Source organism: Zophobas morio, unplaced genomic scaffold (assembly GCF_036711695.1).
Source record: "Zophobas morio isolate AGI-343-1 ecotype UQ-CSIRO unplaced genomic scaffold, CSIRO_AGI_Zmor_V1 ptg000020l, whole genome shotgun sequence".
Lineage (NCBI taxonomy): Eukaryota > Metazoa > Arthropoda > Insecta > Coleoptera > Tenebrionidae > Zophobas > Zophobas morio.
This window is the reverse complement of record NW_026972125.1, coordinates 1,592,821-1,609,054: the sequence shown is the minus strand read 5'-3', so window position 1 is coordinate 1,609,054 and position 16,234 is coordinate 1,592,821. Positions and strand designations below refer to the sequence as shown.

General features: G+C 26.3%; 1 protein-coding gene across 2 annotated transcripts in view; it reads right to left on the bottom strand.

Moving 5' to 3' along the window:
• Nucleotides 1-16,234, bottom strand: part of LOC135131384 (adenylate cyclase type 2) — a 200,326-nt gene that overhangs the window by 115,022 nt on the left and 69,070 nt on the right. For both annotated transcript variants that reach the window (XM_064059064.1, XM_064059065.1), the window contains exon 2: nucleotides 2,465-2,595. In XM_064059064.1, the coding sequence (XP_063915134.1) occupies nucleotides 2,465-2,595 (131 nt within the window). The remainder of the gene's footprint in view (nucleotides 1-2,464; nucleotides 2,596-16,234) is intronic.

The window sequence follows — 16,234 nt, the reverse complement described above, 5'->3', positions numbered from 1 at the left end:
ATTTGGGAATTTGCGGACTTTGCTGTTTTGAAGATTTGAGAATGTTGTGGAAAATTTTAAGGAATTGAAGATTTAACAATTTTGGTATTTAAGAATTTAAAAATTTTGGTGTTTTGAGGATTTGAGAATTTGAATATTTTGAGGATTTGATGATTTCGGTATTTTGGGGATTTGAAGATTTTGGTGTTTAGAGGATTTGAAGATTTTGGTATTTTGAGGACTTTGAAGATTTGAGGATTTGATGAATTTGATGTTTAGAGGATTTGTGGATTTTGGTGTTTTGAGCATTTGAGGATTTTTGGTGATTTGAGGATTTGACTGTTTTGAGTAATTGAGGATTTGTGAACTTTGCTGAACATTTGAGAATGTTATGGTGTCTTGAGGATTTTAGAATTTTGAGGATTAGACGATTTTTTGAATTGAGGATTTTGAGGATTTTGGGGATTTGAAGATTTTAGGATTTTGGTGATTTGAGAATTTTGAGGATTTTTAATAATAATGATGTGTTTATTGTTTAACAGAACGTGATTTGATGATTTTGACGACTTGAAAATTTAAAGATCGCGATGTTTTGAGAATTTGAGGATTTTGACGTCTTCAGGATTTTGAAGATTTGAGAATTTTGGTGTTTTGAAGAATTGACTATTTTGAGAATTTGACAATTTTAGTGATTTGAGGGTTTCTCAATCGTTTTAATTTTAAAATCAAGTTTTCAATTTTTCAGTTTTTAACTTTTCAACTAATTAATTTTACGATTTTTCATATTTCACATTTTAGGTTCGTGAATTTTCAATTTTTCAATTTTATATATTTGGAATTTTTCGGATTTTCAACTTGCAGATTTTTCAGTTTTTAATATTTTATTTTTTGATTTTTCAATTATTAGATTTCTTAAGTTTTCAATTTTTTAGTTGTGAGATTTTTCAATACGCCGATTTTAGAATTTTTCGAAACTTCAGTTTTTCGATTTATCAATTTTTGATTTCTGAATGTTTAGATCTTTGAATTTCTCGATTTTTGGATTTTAAATTTTTCAGCTTTCAATTTTCTATTTTCCGATTTTTCAATTGTAACATTTTTCAAAATTTCGATTTTACAGTTTTTGGCTTCCTCAATTTTTCGAGTTTCCAATTTTTAATGTTTCAGTTTCTCGCTTTTTCAATTTTTAGACTTCAGAAGTGTACAATAATGTAGGTTTTCGATTTCTCAATCATCCGATTTCTAGATTTTAAAGTTTTCGATTTTTCCGTTTTACAATTTTTGATGTTTCATTTCACGAGTTTTCGATCATCCTATTTTTCAATTTCTTGATTTTTCAGATTCTTCATTTAAAATTTTTTGGTTTTCGACTTTTCAATTTTACGATTCTTCAATTTTTTTGACGATTTTTCGATTGTGAGGTTTTTTCTGTATTTCAAATTTATCATTTTTTCAGTTTTACAGTTTTCGAATTTTTCGTTTTTTCACTTCTGATTTTTTAAATTTTTCGATGATTTTTCAATTGCCAGATATCTCAATATTTGAAATTTAGAGTTTTTAGATTTTTCAATTTCTTGATTTCTCAGTTTCATCATTTAAAATTTTTCAGCTTCACGACTTTTTAAATTGTTCGAGGATTTTTCGATTATGAGATTTTTTGATATTTCAAATTTACAACTTTCAGATTTTTCAATTTTATTATTGTGTCAATTTTTGATTTTTCAGTTTTGCATTTCCCAATTTTTTGTTTTTTTTTTTTGACGATTTTTCAATGGTAAAATTCATCAATATTTGAAATTTAGAATTTTTCGACTTTTCAGTTTTTGATTTCAGTTTATTGATTTTTCAGTTTCTCCGTTTAAAATTTTTTGGTTTTTCTATTTTCCAATTTTATGATTACACAATTTTTTAGATTTTAACTTTTAAATTCTCGTAATTTTTAATTTTACGGATCTGCAGTTTTTCGATTTGTCGATATTCAAATTTTCCAGTTTTTCAAATTTTTAATTGTTTAAGTTTTCATTTTTAATTTTTCAATTTTACGCATGTATTTTCAATTTCTCAACGCTTAGATTTCTCAGTTTTTAATTTTAGATCTTTAACTTTCCATAGTAGGTTATAATTTTTTATTTTCTCGATTTTTAATTGTTGTTTTTTAACAAAAAGAACAAATTTGTTCTTTCTTCGAAAAATAGAAAAACTGAAAAGTCGAAGAACTGAAGAAACGAAAAATTGAAAAAAGAATAATTTAAAAATTCAAAAATAGAACTTGAAAAATTTTAAATTGAAAATTCCGAAAATGGCAAAATGATCGACCAACCAGAAAACTAAAAAGTCCATTTAAAAAAAATGCTCCTACCACACAACATAAATAAACAAAATTAATGTATGTTTGTGTACTAAAATATATTTTAGTACACTATTAAATTTTATATGGCGTGGTGTATTGTTGGTTGCATAAATAATCACAAACTTAACCACCCACCTCCATCACACACGTCGTGATAAGTAATCCGGCACTGGTGGCAGCCGCCACCGATAAACACGACAAGAACAGAGCATGCTTAAGACGTATACAATATCTCTGGTAGAGTGTCTCCAATTCCATCCCATCCACTGCAACAAAGAACATTAATTAACTTCGTTGAAGCTTGTAATTACACCGAACACACAAAGAATTCGAGCGTCTCAGCGCAAAAATCATATCACCGACATCAAACGCCCCCGAGAAGAGCATCTGTTCCTCACCCCCCAAATCACCCCTTACTTCTGATTTATAAAAAAACTTGAACGGCACTAAATTAAATTTCGCCGGACGGCCCCGGGGTGGAAAAGCAAGAAGAATGAATTAAATCGGGGATGGTCAGACGCTTTGTATGTTAATTCCGGATTTCTTTGGAAATTGTTTACGTTGTGTCCAGACCAACCCGTCTGTGCTGGCCGTGTTTACTTTATAGTACAATAAACAACTTCAAATGGAATAAATTCTGCTGGAAGTTGTGTTGGAATAAATGGCCGTGGGGGCGGGAGGGTGTTAGTGTGTTATCACTGTGACGTGAATAAATACTGGTTTGAGGAGGAAAAATGGCTCGTGTGAGGAGGGTGGCTTTTGTTTCGAACAATTTTCTTTTTGTTTTGGAAGAAGTGCGGAGATGGGAGAAGTGAAAAAGTCGTAGTTTGGGGTAGCAGTTTGGTGGTATTTTATGTAGATATAAATTACAGTGTTTTGTTGGGGTATCAAAACAAGAAGGTTGTTTGCTGAAAATTAATTTAACTTTTATACTCGTTTTAACGTTGTTGGGGGCCCGGTGGGGGAGAGTGTCAAAAGTTTCGGGTTATGGTGGAGGAAGTAAAATATTAGTTTTCTTTATTTGCGGAAAATCGTGCGACCAATTTGTCGCTTAGATAAATCAGAGTGAATAAAGTACAAACAAATTTATTCCTCTGTATTTAACGTTTATGTACAAGCATTTTTAGTTGTATATAGGTTCTTAAGGGGTGAATGATTCATGGGAATTTCAAGCAACTATCGATTATGCAATTATACGAGTATGAAAATAATCTATTATGTAAGGAAAATGACATAACGATTTTTTTAAACTATCTCGTTTGTTCAATTTTTCGCTCTTACAATTTTCTGATTGCACAATATTTCAATTTTTAATTTTTTTGATTTTTTATTTTTCGTTTTGTCAATTCTTTGATTTTTCAGTCCGTGAACTTTTAATTTTTCGATTATACCCTTTTTTTAATTTTTTGATTTTTCAGTTTTTCAATTTTTCGTTTTATCAATTTTTCGGCTTGTGATTTCCTGATTTTTACAATGTTTCGTTTTTTAAATTTTTCATTTCTTCGAGTTTTCGGTTTTGCACTTTTTTATTCTTCAATTTCTCATTTCTTCTTCAATTTTTCATATACAATTTCTTGATTTTTCAGGTTTTAGGTTTGCAATTTTTCGGTTGTTCCCATTTTCAACTTTTCAATTTTTAAAATTTTAGTTTTTCTTTTGATTTGTAATTTCTTGATCATTTCGTTTTTGCAAATTTAGTTTCTTCAATTTTTTTAGGGTTTTCATTTTTTTATTCTTTAATTTTACCTTCCTTCAGATTTCCGGATGAATATTTTTTCGGTTTTTCGATTTTACAACTTTTCGATTTTTTAATATTGAAATATTTTACTTTTCGTGTGTTCAATTTTTCCATTTGTCGATTTGCAATTTTCGATCTTACGATTTTTTGATTTTAAAGTTTCTCATTTCTTCGATTTTTTATTTTTTCACTGTTTTAGTTTCTCAATTTTTATTTTTGTGATTTCCCGATTTTACAATTTTTCCATTTTACAATGTTTCACTTTTTAAATTTTTATTTCTTCAGTTTATCGATTCGCAATTTTTCGCTCGTATAAATTTTTGCGTTCGGCCAATTCTTCGATTTTTTACTTCGACGTTTAATTTTACAATTTTACAATTTTTCAATTTTTCGTTTTTTCAAATTTTAGATTTGTAATTTCCCGATTTTACAATAAATATTTCACTTTTTCAATTTTTCCAAGAATTTTTCAGTTTTTAATTTCTAAGTTTTCGTTTCTTCAGTTTTCTTCAATTTTTCGTTTTGTAATTTCGTCATCTTCGAATTTTTTGATTTTACAATGTTTCCTGTTTTCAATTTTTCGTGTCTTCATTTTTTATTTTCTTCAATTTTTCGATTTGGAATTTCTCCATTTTAGAATTCTCGGATTACACCTTTTTTTTATCAATATCTTGAATATTTAATTTTTCGTTTTATCAGTTCTTCGATTTTGTTCTTCGATTTAACTTAATTTTTTGATATTTTAATTTTTTATTTCTTCAATTTTTCGTTTTGCAATTTTTCGTTTTTACAAATTTAGTTTCTTCAATTTTTTTCGAGTTTTCGTTTTTTTATTCTTTAATTTTACCTTCCTTCAGATTTCCGGATGAATATTTTTTCGATTTTTCGATTTTACAACTTTTCGATTTTTTAATATTGAAATATTTTACTTTTCGTGTGTTCAATTTTTCCATTTGTCGATTTGCAATTTTCGATCTTACGATTTTTTGATTTTAAAGTTTCTCATTTCTTCGATTTTTTATTTTTTCACTGTTTTAGTTTCTCAATTTTTATTTTTGTGATTTCCCGATTTTACAATTTTTCCATTTTACAATGTTTCACATTTTAAATTTTTATTTCTTCAGTTTTTCGATTGGCAATTTTTCGCTCGTATAAATTTTTTCGTTCGGCCAATTCTTCGATTTTTTACTTCGACGTTTAATTTTACAATTTTACAATTTTTCAATTTTTCGTTTTTCCAAATTTTAGATTTGTAATTTCCCGATTTTACAATAAATATTTCACTTTTTCAATTTTTCCAAGAATTTTTCAGTTTTTAATTTCTAAGTTTTAGTTTTTTCAGTTTTCTTCAATTTTTCGTTTTGTAATTTCGTCATCTTAAAATTTTTTGATTTTACAATGTTTCCTGTTTTCAATTTTTCGTGTCTTCACTTTTTATTTTCTTCAATTTTTCGATTTGGAATTTCTCCATTTTAGAATTCTCGGATTACACCTTTTTTTTATCAATATATTGATTATTTAATTTTTCGTTTTATTAGTTCTTCGATTTTGTTCTTCGATTTACCTTAATTTTTTGATATTTTAATTTTTTATTTCTTCAACTTTTCGTTTTGCAATTTTTCGTTTTTACAATTTTTCGTTGTTACGATTTTTCAATTTTTCATGTTTTCTCTCGTAGACTTTTCCGATCATACGATTTTTCGTTTTGTCAGTTCTTCGATTTTTTGCAAACTTCTAATTTTTCACTTTTTGGATTTTTCGTCTCTTCAATTACATCTTCTATTTTTCGAATTGCAATTTTTTTATTTTAAAATTTTTCGATTTTTCGTTTTTTTGTGCAAGTTTTCGTCTTACAATTTTTCGATTGACAGTTTTTGGTTTTTTCAAATTTTTCGTTTCATCAATTTTTCGTTCCACAATTTTTAATTTTCCAATTTTTCAATTTTTCGTTTTTTTTGTCTTTGCTTTTTCATTTTTCAGTTTTTCTTTTCTTCAATTATCTTGATTTTTCAATTTTTCGTTTCTTCAATTGTTATTATTGATTGAATTTTTCGTTTGCAATTTTTTGACTTTACAATTTTGCGAATTTTCAGTTTTAAATATTTCAAGTTTCCGTGTTTTTTCTATTTTTTAACGATTTTTCCGTATTTTCAAATTTTCGTTTTCCGATTTTTAAAAATTGAAAAATCAAAAAATTGTTCAAAATCGTAAAAAATCGAAAAAATTGTGAAAAATCGAAAAATTAAAGTATCTAAAAATTAAAAAATCGAAAAATATTAAACTTAGAAATTAAAAAATAAAAAAATTGAAAAACTAGATAAACGAAAATCGAAAACCATTGGAAAATAAACCCAATATTTTTATTATTTCTAAGTTTTTCGTTTCTTCAATTATTTCACTATTAAATTATTCGTTTCTTCGATTTTTCATTTCTTCCATTTTCTTTTGGAAATTTTTTCATTTTATAATTTTTCTATTTTAACTTTTCGTTTTAAAATTTGCCTATTTTCACTTTTTCAATTTTCCGTTTCATCAATTTTTCGTTCCACAATTTTTAATTTTCCAATTTTTCAATTTTTCGTTTCTTAATTTTTTTTTGTCTTTGCTTTTTCATTTTTCAGTTTTTCTTTTCTTCAATTATCTTGATTTTTCAATTTTTCGTTTCTTCAATTATTATTATTGATTGAATTTTTCGTTTGCAATTTTTTGACTTTACAATTTTGCGAATTGTCAGTTTTAAATATTTCAAGTTTCCGTGTTTTTCTGTTTTTAACGATTTTTCCGTATTTTCAAATTTTCGGTTTCCGGTTTTAATTTTTTCAATTTCTTGGTTGTTTAATTTTTCGTCTTATCAGTTCTTCGATTTTGTTCTTTGACTTCGCTTAATTTTTGATATTTCTATTTTTTGTTTCTTCAATTTTTCATTTCTTCAATTTTTCGTTTTGTTAATTCTTCGATTTCTCGAGCAAACTTCTAATTTTTCACATTTTGGATTTTTAGTTTTTCAACTACATATTCGTTTCTACAATTTTTCGAATTGCACTTTTTTTGTTTTAGAATTTTGTATTTTGTATTTTGTTTTCGTATTTTCAATTTTTCAACTTAACAGTTTTTGGAATTTCTAATTTTTGGACTTTCAAATTTTTCGTTTCTTCACTTTTTCATTGCACAATTTTTAATTTTCCGATTTTTCAAATTTCGTTTCTTAATTTTTTTTTTGCTTTTTAATTTTTCAGTTTTTCTTTTCTTTAAGTATTTTGATATTCGAATTTTTCGTTTGCAATTTTTTGAGTTTACAATTATGTGAATTTTCAACTTTAAATATTTTAAGTTTCCGTGTTTTTCTGTTTTTTAACGATTTTCCCAACTGCACAATTTTCCATATTTTACAAATTTTCGTTTTCCGATTTTTCACTTGAAAGAAATTGAAAATTTCTAATTTTTCTATTTTTCAGTTTTTCGTTTCTTGAAGGTTAAAAATTGGGATGCCAAAAATCGCAAAATTAAAACTAAAAATTGAAAAATCGAAAAATAGTTCAAAATCGTAAAAATTCGAAAAAATGAAACATCGAAAAGTTTAAAAATTCAAAAAATGGAAGATAGAAAAACTGAAAAAATTCAAAATTAAGAGATAAAAAAGTTTTTCGATTTTATATTGCTCATGTTTTGAGTTTTTTTTTTTTTGAAAATTTCCGACTTTCTGATTCTTATTTTTCAGATATTTTAATTATTTTTCGATTTTTCAATTTTGATTTTGATTTTTTTGAATTCTTATTTTTTAGATATCATAACTTTTCGATTTTTAATTACTTAATTCTTATTGTTTTTTGCTTTTTTCGATATTTCTCTTCTGATATTTGAGTTTCTAATTTTTAATTATTCGTTTTTTCAATTGTGTCGAACTTTAGTGTCTACAATTTTTAGATTTTCAGAGATTATAATTTATCGTTTCTCCAATGTTTCAGTTTTTCCAATTTAGTTTTTCGATTTATCAATTTTTTGATTTTTTGGTGTTTTGATCTTACGATTTTTCATCTTTACAGTTTTTTAATTTTTCGTTTCATCAATTTTTTATAAATTTTTCAGTTTGGATTTTATCAATTTTTCGATTATTGCTGTCAACATATTTTTTTATCTTTTCATTTTTTAGATTTTTCGATGTCTCTATTTTTGATTATTCGATTTTTCAACAGTTTTTCGAATAGGAATTTGTCAAATTTCAATATTAAATTATTCAATTCTTCAATTCAGAATTTTTTTTAATTTTTCACGACTTCAACTTTTTGATGTACAATTTTTGGAAATTTAGATATTATTTTTCGTTTTCCCGGTATGTATTTTGTTTTACAATTGTGAAATTTTTTGATTTGTCAATTTGTCTATCTTACAATTTTTCGTTTTTCTATTTTCAATTTCTTGAATTCAGCTTTCAATGTTTCTTTGTTGCAAATTTTCGATTTTTGAGTTTTTCATTTTTTCGATTTTTTCCGATTTTGAACTATTTTTCGGTTTTTCAATTTTTCAATGGTCAATTTCTCTAATTTCATGTCTTAAATCCTTCGATTGTAACAATTTTTCAGTTTATCATTTTTCCGATTTTTTAATTATTTACTTTACGAATTTTACTTTCCCGAATTAAAATTCTTATATTTTTCAATTTATCGAATTCTTAGACTTTTCGATGTTTCATTGTTGCAATTTTTCGATGTTTCAATTTTCATTTTTTTCCGATTTTTGAACTATTTTTCGTTGTTTTCAATTTTGCGATTTTTCGTCTCCCAATTTTTAATTTTTCGGTTTTTCAATTTTTCAATTTTTCGATTTTTGATTTTTTTTTATTTGCTTTCTCCAATTCAAATTTTTCGATTTTTCAATTTTTAGAAATTTTAATTTTTTGTTTTCAATTTTGTGATTTTTCGCGTCTCAGTTTTAATTTTTCGTGCAAGTTCTAGGCTTACACTTTTTCGACTAAACAGTTTTTGGAATTTCTAATTTTTGGACTTTCACATTTTTCGTTTCTTCACTTTTTGGTTTCACAATTTTTAATTTTTTCTTTAAGTGTTTTGATATTCCAATTTTTCGTTTCTTCAATTATTCATTGATTGAATTTTTCGTTTGCAATTTTTTGAGTTTACAATTTTGTAAATTTTCAACTTTGAATATTTTATTTATTCCGTGTTTTCCTGTTTTTTAACGATTTTCCCAACTGCAAAATTTTGCATATTTTTAAAAATTTTAGTTTTCCGATTTTTCACTTTCATTGATTATTTATAATTTTTCGATTTTTCAGTTTTTCGTTTCTTGAAGGTTAAAAATTGGGATGCCAAAAATTGCAAAATTAAAACTAAAAATTGAAAAATGGAAAAATTGTAAAAATGAAACAGTTTAAGAATTCAAAAAATGGAAAACAGAAAAACTGAAAAAACTCAAAAATTAAAAATTAAGAGATGAAAAATCTCAAAAACAACAAAAAATTAAAGTATATAAAAATTAAAAAATCGAAAAATATTAAACTCAGAAAGTAAAATCTGAAAAAACTGAACAATTGAAGAACCGAAAATCGAAAAATTGAAAAATTAAATAATCGAAAAATTGAAGTCGAAAATTAAGAAAAACTTGAAAATCAATAAACAAGAAATTAAAAACCGCAAGAACAACGAAAAATTAAAGTGTCTAAAAATTAAAACATCGAAAAATACCAAACCCAGAAAATTAAAACTGAAAAAATTGAAAAACTGAAGAATCGAAAATCGAAAAATTGAAAATTTAAATCATCGAAAAAATGAAAAACTAAAAAAGAATCTTCAATTGAAAAAACGAAAAATTGAAAAATCAAAAATTAAAATTTGAAAAATAAGACAACTGAAAAAAATGAAAATTAAAATAGACAAGAATTAAGCACAAAAATTGTGCAAAGGAAAAATTTCGAAATTAGAATCGAATAGTTAATTCAGTTAACTTTTATTTACTCTGAATTATCACTTTGTTATGAGAAATTGAAGGATTGAAAGTTTGAAAAATCAAAAAATATATGTATCTGAAATTAAAAATAGCAAAATTGTAAAACTAAAGAAAGGAAAAATTTTAAAATTGAAAAAGTAAAGAATAAAAAAACTGACAAAATAAAAAACCAAAAATTGTAAGATCTGAAAACTGAAAAAGCGAAAAATTGAAAAAATTGCATATATATTATGCATATGCTCATAGAGGTCATCATCAAAAAAAAACTCAGTATTAAATTTGCTAATTGTTCGACTATACTTCAGAGGCTAAGGAAGTTCTTTCAACTTAACCTTCGAACATTTTTTTTATAATAGTAAACACGCTGAACAGTTAAAATATCGAAAAATATTAAGCCAGTAAATCTAACTCATCACCGCCTTTACGTGTCCCAACTAACCATACAATCTTAAAATAAAACCCATTTTTTCCACTTCTTTCGTCATTATGAATAACGACAATCAACTGTTCAGCCCACACACCCCAAAATAATAATCGTATTTTATCTTTATTAAAAACAGAAAAACTCGAATGCCAGCTCCGATAAATCATCCCTGCTCCCGTAACTATTTATACAATCTTACCAAACAAATTCCAACACAATTAACATATTCAAATTCGCCCACATTAAAAATTTCCTTCCATCCCAGCGCACAATTTCCCTCGAAACACGAACAATATTTTCGCATGCAAACATGTACATGTGTACACGACGAGTAAACATTCAACAAAAACCCTCTAAATAAACAAGCTTCCACTGTGTGATACGCTTTGATATGTAATAGCTTTTGGATCTACGATAATGTTTAAATAAACTACCAAGGGTGTCGTTCCTGCGTGTGTACTAAGCGGATTAGATTTGGTGGCTGGGTTTCGGTCGAGAACGAAGTAAGGTTGCGATGATTCGTGGTGGTCTTGAATCGGACTCGGGGAGGAATATGGGGTGATTGGGGCGGCGGGGGGTGGGAGCGACGCATTCACTTTTCTTATGTTGCATACAATCGATCAGAGTCATTGTGGGGGATGACGTGGTAATCGATAGGGGTGTTTGCAGAGGGACGATTTGTTCAGTGGTCGTAATAGGGGTGGTTAACGAAATTGGTGGTGGAAGGACAGAACTAAAATTATCGAATTTTGCGTTCATGTGTGGGATATTTTTAAAAATATTAATGATTCGGCATTCAGTTTTAACACAAACAAAATCTTTTATTATTTGTCTGAAATGGTTAAAAATCGTGATGTCATAGATTAAATTTTGTGTTTACATGGCGGTTAATGGAGTATTTTCATGCTCCTGTGATCGTATAATCGATGGTTGTTTTAAATTTTGGGTCATTAAATTTTTATTAATCATATGGTTTTTCGATTTTACGAGTTATCAGTTTCGATTTTTCAATATTTCGTTCCTCGGTTTCTCAACTGCAGTTCTTCCAATTTTTCAAGTCTTTGATTCGAATTTTTTCCATTTCTCATTTTCCCTATTTTACATTTTGTTTTCAAATTTTTTGGATCTTTTATTTTTTGTGTATTCGGTTTAAATTTTTCCGTTTTCAGTCTCTCGAATTTTTAAACTTTTCGATGTTTAATTGTTGCAATTTCTTGATTTTTCAGTTTTTCATTTTTTCGATTTTTTCCGATTTTGAACTATTTTTCAGTTTTTCATTTTTTAGTAGTTTTAATTTTTCGTTGTTTCCAATTTTACGATTTTTAATTTTTCGGTTTTTCAATTTTTCAATTTTTGGATGTTCACTTTCTCGAATTTCACTTATTAAACTTTTCTACTATTAATATTAATATTTATTTATTGGTTTTTCGTTTTTCGATATTTCACTTTTGGTTGGTTGAGTTTGTAATTTTTAATTACCAGATTTTTCAATTTTTGAATTTCTCAATTTTTCGTGTCTTTAATTTTTAGATTTTTAAATATTATAATTTTTCGTTTTTCCGATGTTTCAGTTTCACCAACATTGCGGTTTTTTTGTTTCTTGAATTTTAATTTTTAATTTTTCAAATTTGCGTTTCTTCTATTTACGATTTTACAATTTTTGATTTTTCAAATAATATGTATTAGATTTTTTAATTTTTCAGTTTTTCGATGTTTCAGTGTTACAATTTGTAGGTTTTTCATTTTTTGTTACTCAGTTTCTGGTTGTTTCGATTTTTCAATTTTTTGGTTATTTAATTTTTCAATTTTTCGCTTTTCGATTCTTCAGTTTTTCGGATTCTTATTTTCTCGTCACTCAGTTTTTAATTTTTAAGTTTTTTAATTTTTCGATTTTTCAATTGTTCATTTTTTCCCAATTTTTGAACTATTTTTCGATTTTTCAATTTTTAGTTATATTAATTTTTCGTTGTTTTCAATTTTGCAATTTTTCTTCTCGCAATTTTTGATTCTTCGGTGTTTCATTTTGCAATTTATCTATTTTCCGATTTTTGAACTATTTTTGATTTTTACCTTCTTGAATTCAAATTTTTGGATTTTTCAATTTTTAGATATTTTAATTTTTTGTGTTGTTTAAATTTTTAGATTTTTCAATTTTTCAACTTTGATTTTAATGTTTTTGATTTTTTAATTCTTATTTTTTAGATATTTTAACGTTTCGATTTTAATTGTTTAATTCTTATTGTTTTTTTCGTTTTTCGATATTTCTCTTTTGATATTTGAGTTTCTAATTTTTAAATTATTCGATTTTTCAATTTTATCGAATTTTAATGTCTACAATTTTTCGATTATTAGAGATCATAATTTTTCGATTTTCCAATGTTTCAGTTTTTCCAATTTAGTTTTTCGATTTTTCAATTTTTTAATTTTCCTGTGTTTTGATCTTACGATTTTTCGTCTTCCCAGTTTTTTAATTTTTCATTTCCTCGATTTTTAACATTCCCAATTTATAATTTTTCGTTTTATCAATTTTTATAATTTTTCCATTTCTTCAACTTTGGATTTTTTCAATTTTTCGATTCTTGCTAGGTCAAGGTATTTTTTTAACTTTTCATCTTTTCGATTTTTCAGTTTCTCGATTTTTGATTATTCGATTTTTCAACAGTTTTTCGATTTGGCATTTTTCGAATTTTCAGTTTGAAATTTTTCAAGTGTTCACTTTTGGAATCCTTCAATTTTTTGTGTCTTCGACCTTTCGGTAAGCAATTTTTCGATTTTTCCATTTCCAATTTTTCGAGTTTTCATTTAAAATTTTTCGCTTTTTCGACTTTGTAATTTTTCAATTTTTCGATTTTTACTTTTTAATTATTTTAACTCTTCGTTTTTCTGGATTTTTCGTTTCTCGATTTTTAGTTTTTCGGTTTGCAATTATTTTATAATACAATTATTCTTCTCGGTTTTTTCGTTTTTCGATATTTCGCTTTACCAGAGTACATTGTATTAGAGGAAACGAAGAGAGAAAAACTAAGAATAGAAGCAGCACGAAGGGCAATGAAATTTGAAGAGAAGATTAGGCAGAACGTTGAATGCAAAATAATGAAAGAAATGTGGGAAGAGATAAGGGTAAATTATAAGAAGACAGCGGAAGAAAGAAGAGAATTTTACGAAGTAAGAGGTCTAACGGCAGAAGAAGTAGAGAGAAAAAGGATAGAGGGAGCAGAGCCCAGGAAGGAAATTTTAAATCTAGATGAAGAGTTACAAAGAAAAGAGCAAAGGAAAAAAATAGCAGAGTCCAGATATAATCCAAAATATGGAGAAATAATAGGAGGTCTAAAATTACCGGAGTATCTAATAAGAGGGAGAAAGAATGAAGACAGAAAGACAATAGCCAGATTTAGGGTGGGAAATGAAGAAGGAGAAAACTGTTACTGGAAAGAGGAAGAGGATAGAAGATGCGGATTATGTAGGGAATTTCCGGAGACGATTGAACACTGGCTAAAGGATTGTGAAGAGTTACGGGAAGTCGAGAAAGATAGGAATGAGCTATTGAACGAAACAGGTGATGGTCTGGAATGGATGAAAATGATATTAGAAAAGAAACGAAAATAAGGAAGCATTTCGAGAAAGAATATTAGTTTAAGTTAAAATATGTTTAATTGATATATATTTGTACATATATAGATATATTAAGGGAAAAATGTAAACCGGACTTCTTTCAAGTCCCGAATGGGAAAGAAATAAACAGTTACATACATATTTCGCTTTTCGACATTTGAGCTTCTAATTTTTAATTATTCGATTTTTCAATTTTTTTTTATCAATTTTTCAATTCGCAATTTTTCGAATTTTCATTGTTAAATTTTTCATTTTTGGAATTTTTCAATTTTTCGTGTCTTCAATTTTTCGACTTTTAGATATTATAATTTTTCGCTTTTCCCATGTTTTTTGTTTTTGTTTGTTTTTAGTTTTTCGATTGCGCAATTTTTCGATTTTTGAATTTTTTGATTATTCACGTTCGCAATTTTTAATTTTTCTTTTAATCAATTTTTCGATTTGCCATTTTTATAATTTTTCACTTTTTCAACACTGGATTTTTTCAATTTTTCGATTCTTGTTAGGACAAGGTATTTTTTAACTTTTCATCTTTTCGATTTTTGATTACTGGATTTTTCAACAGTTTTCGATTTGGCATTTTTCGAATTTTCAGTTTCAAATTTTTCAAATGTTCTCTTTTGGAATCCTTCAATTTTTTGTGTCTTCGACCTTTCGATAAGCAATTTTTCGATTATCCCTTTTGCCAATTTTTTAATTTTCCCATTTCAGTTTCTTAAACTTTTCGATGCTTAATTGTTGCAATTTTTGGATTTTTCAGTTTTCCATTTTTTAGATTTTTTCCGATTTTGAAACTATTTTCCGATTTTTCACTTTTTTTAGTTGTTTTAATTTTTCGTTGCCTTTAATTTTGCGATTTTTCGTCTCCTAATTTTTAATTTTTCGGTTTTTCAATTGTTGAGTTTTCCGAATTTCACTTCAAGTTTTCATTGTTTCATGTTAAAATTTTTTTACTTGTCAATTTATCGATTTTTCGATTTTTAAAATTTTTCACATTTTCAAAATTTTTCGATTTTTACTTTTTGAATTTTTTTTATTACAATTCTTATTGGCTTTTTCGATCATTCACTTTTCGTTAGTAATTTCTAATTATTCAATTTTTCTTTTCATCAGTTTTTCAGTTCGCAATTTTTCGACTTTTCAGTAACAAATTTTTCAATTCTGGAATTTTTTGTGTCCTCAATTTTTCAATTTTTAGATACTATAATTTTTCGTTTTTCCGATGTTTCAGTTTCTCCATTGTGCAATTTTTCGATTTTTCAGTATTTTACTTGTTCAGTTTTCAGTTTTTCATTTTTTCGATTATTCACTTTCTGAATTTTTGTTTTTTTTTCGATTTGCGATTTTTCGAGTTTCTAAGTGCAAATCTTTCACTTTCTCAATTTCGGATGTTTTCAATTTTTCAATTTTTACAGTCAAGATATTCTAACTTTTCATTTTTTCGAATTTTCAATATTAAATTACTCGATTCTTTGATTTTGGAATTTTAATACAATTTTTCGTGTGTTCAGTTTCTCGATTCGCAGTTTTTGGAAATTCAGGTATTATTTTTCGTTTTTCCCGGTATTTTGTTTTACTATTTTTTGATTTTTCAATTTATCATAGTTCGGCTTTTATTTTTCGGATAGATTTTTAACAGCAAAACGTTTGCAAGCAGTTTCAAAGTTAAATTGCAAAATGGTATTAAACAATTTTGATTTTTTTTTTCAAAAATCTGCAAGTTTACGGTAACAACTAAAGATGGATTCATAAATAACACAGAATATGTTATTTTATAAAACTTCAATATATTTATTTGACAAAATTCTAAGATACTCTCAAAAAATGCTAGTATGAAACCGCTCACTACCCCCACCACATCGACCAATCACATCAGAAAATTCAAATTTTCCCGCCGCGCATGCGCATACATTGATCAATGGTGGTGAAGAGGCGTCAGATTGAATATAACATTTATCACTCTCACGCATATTGTTGTAACAGTGGTGTAGCACAAGGGTAAAATCTTGGTCCGCTGTTATTTATTATGTTTTTCAATGATATATTCTATGTTTACGCTAATAACCTTAATTATTATTAACCCATCATAAATTAAAATATCCACAATATTGTCCCATCCTTCCAAGCACTGCGTATTTTCAAAGAAAACTGTCCGTACGTTCAAACCTTTGAT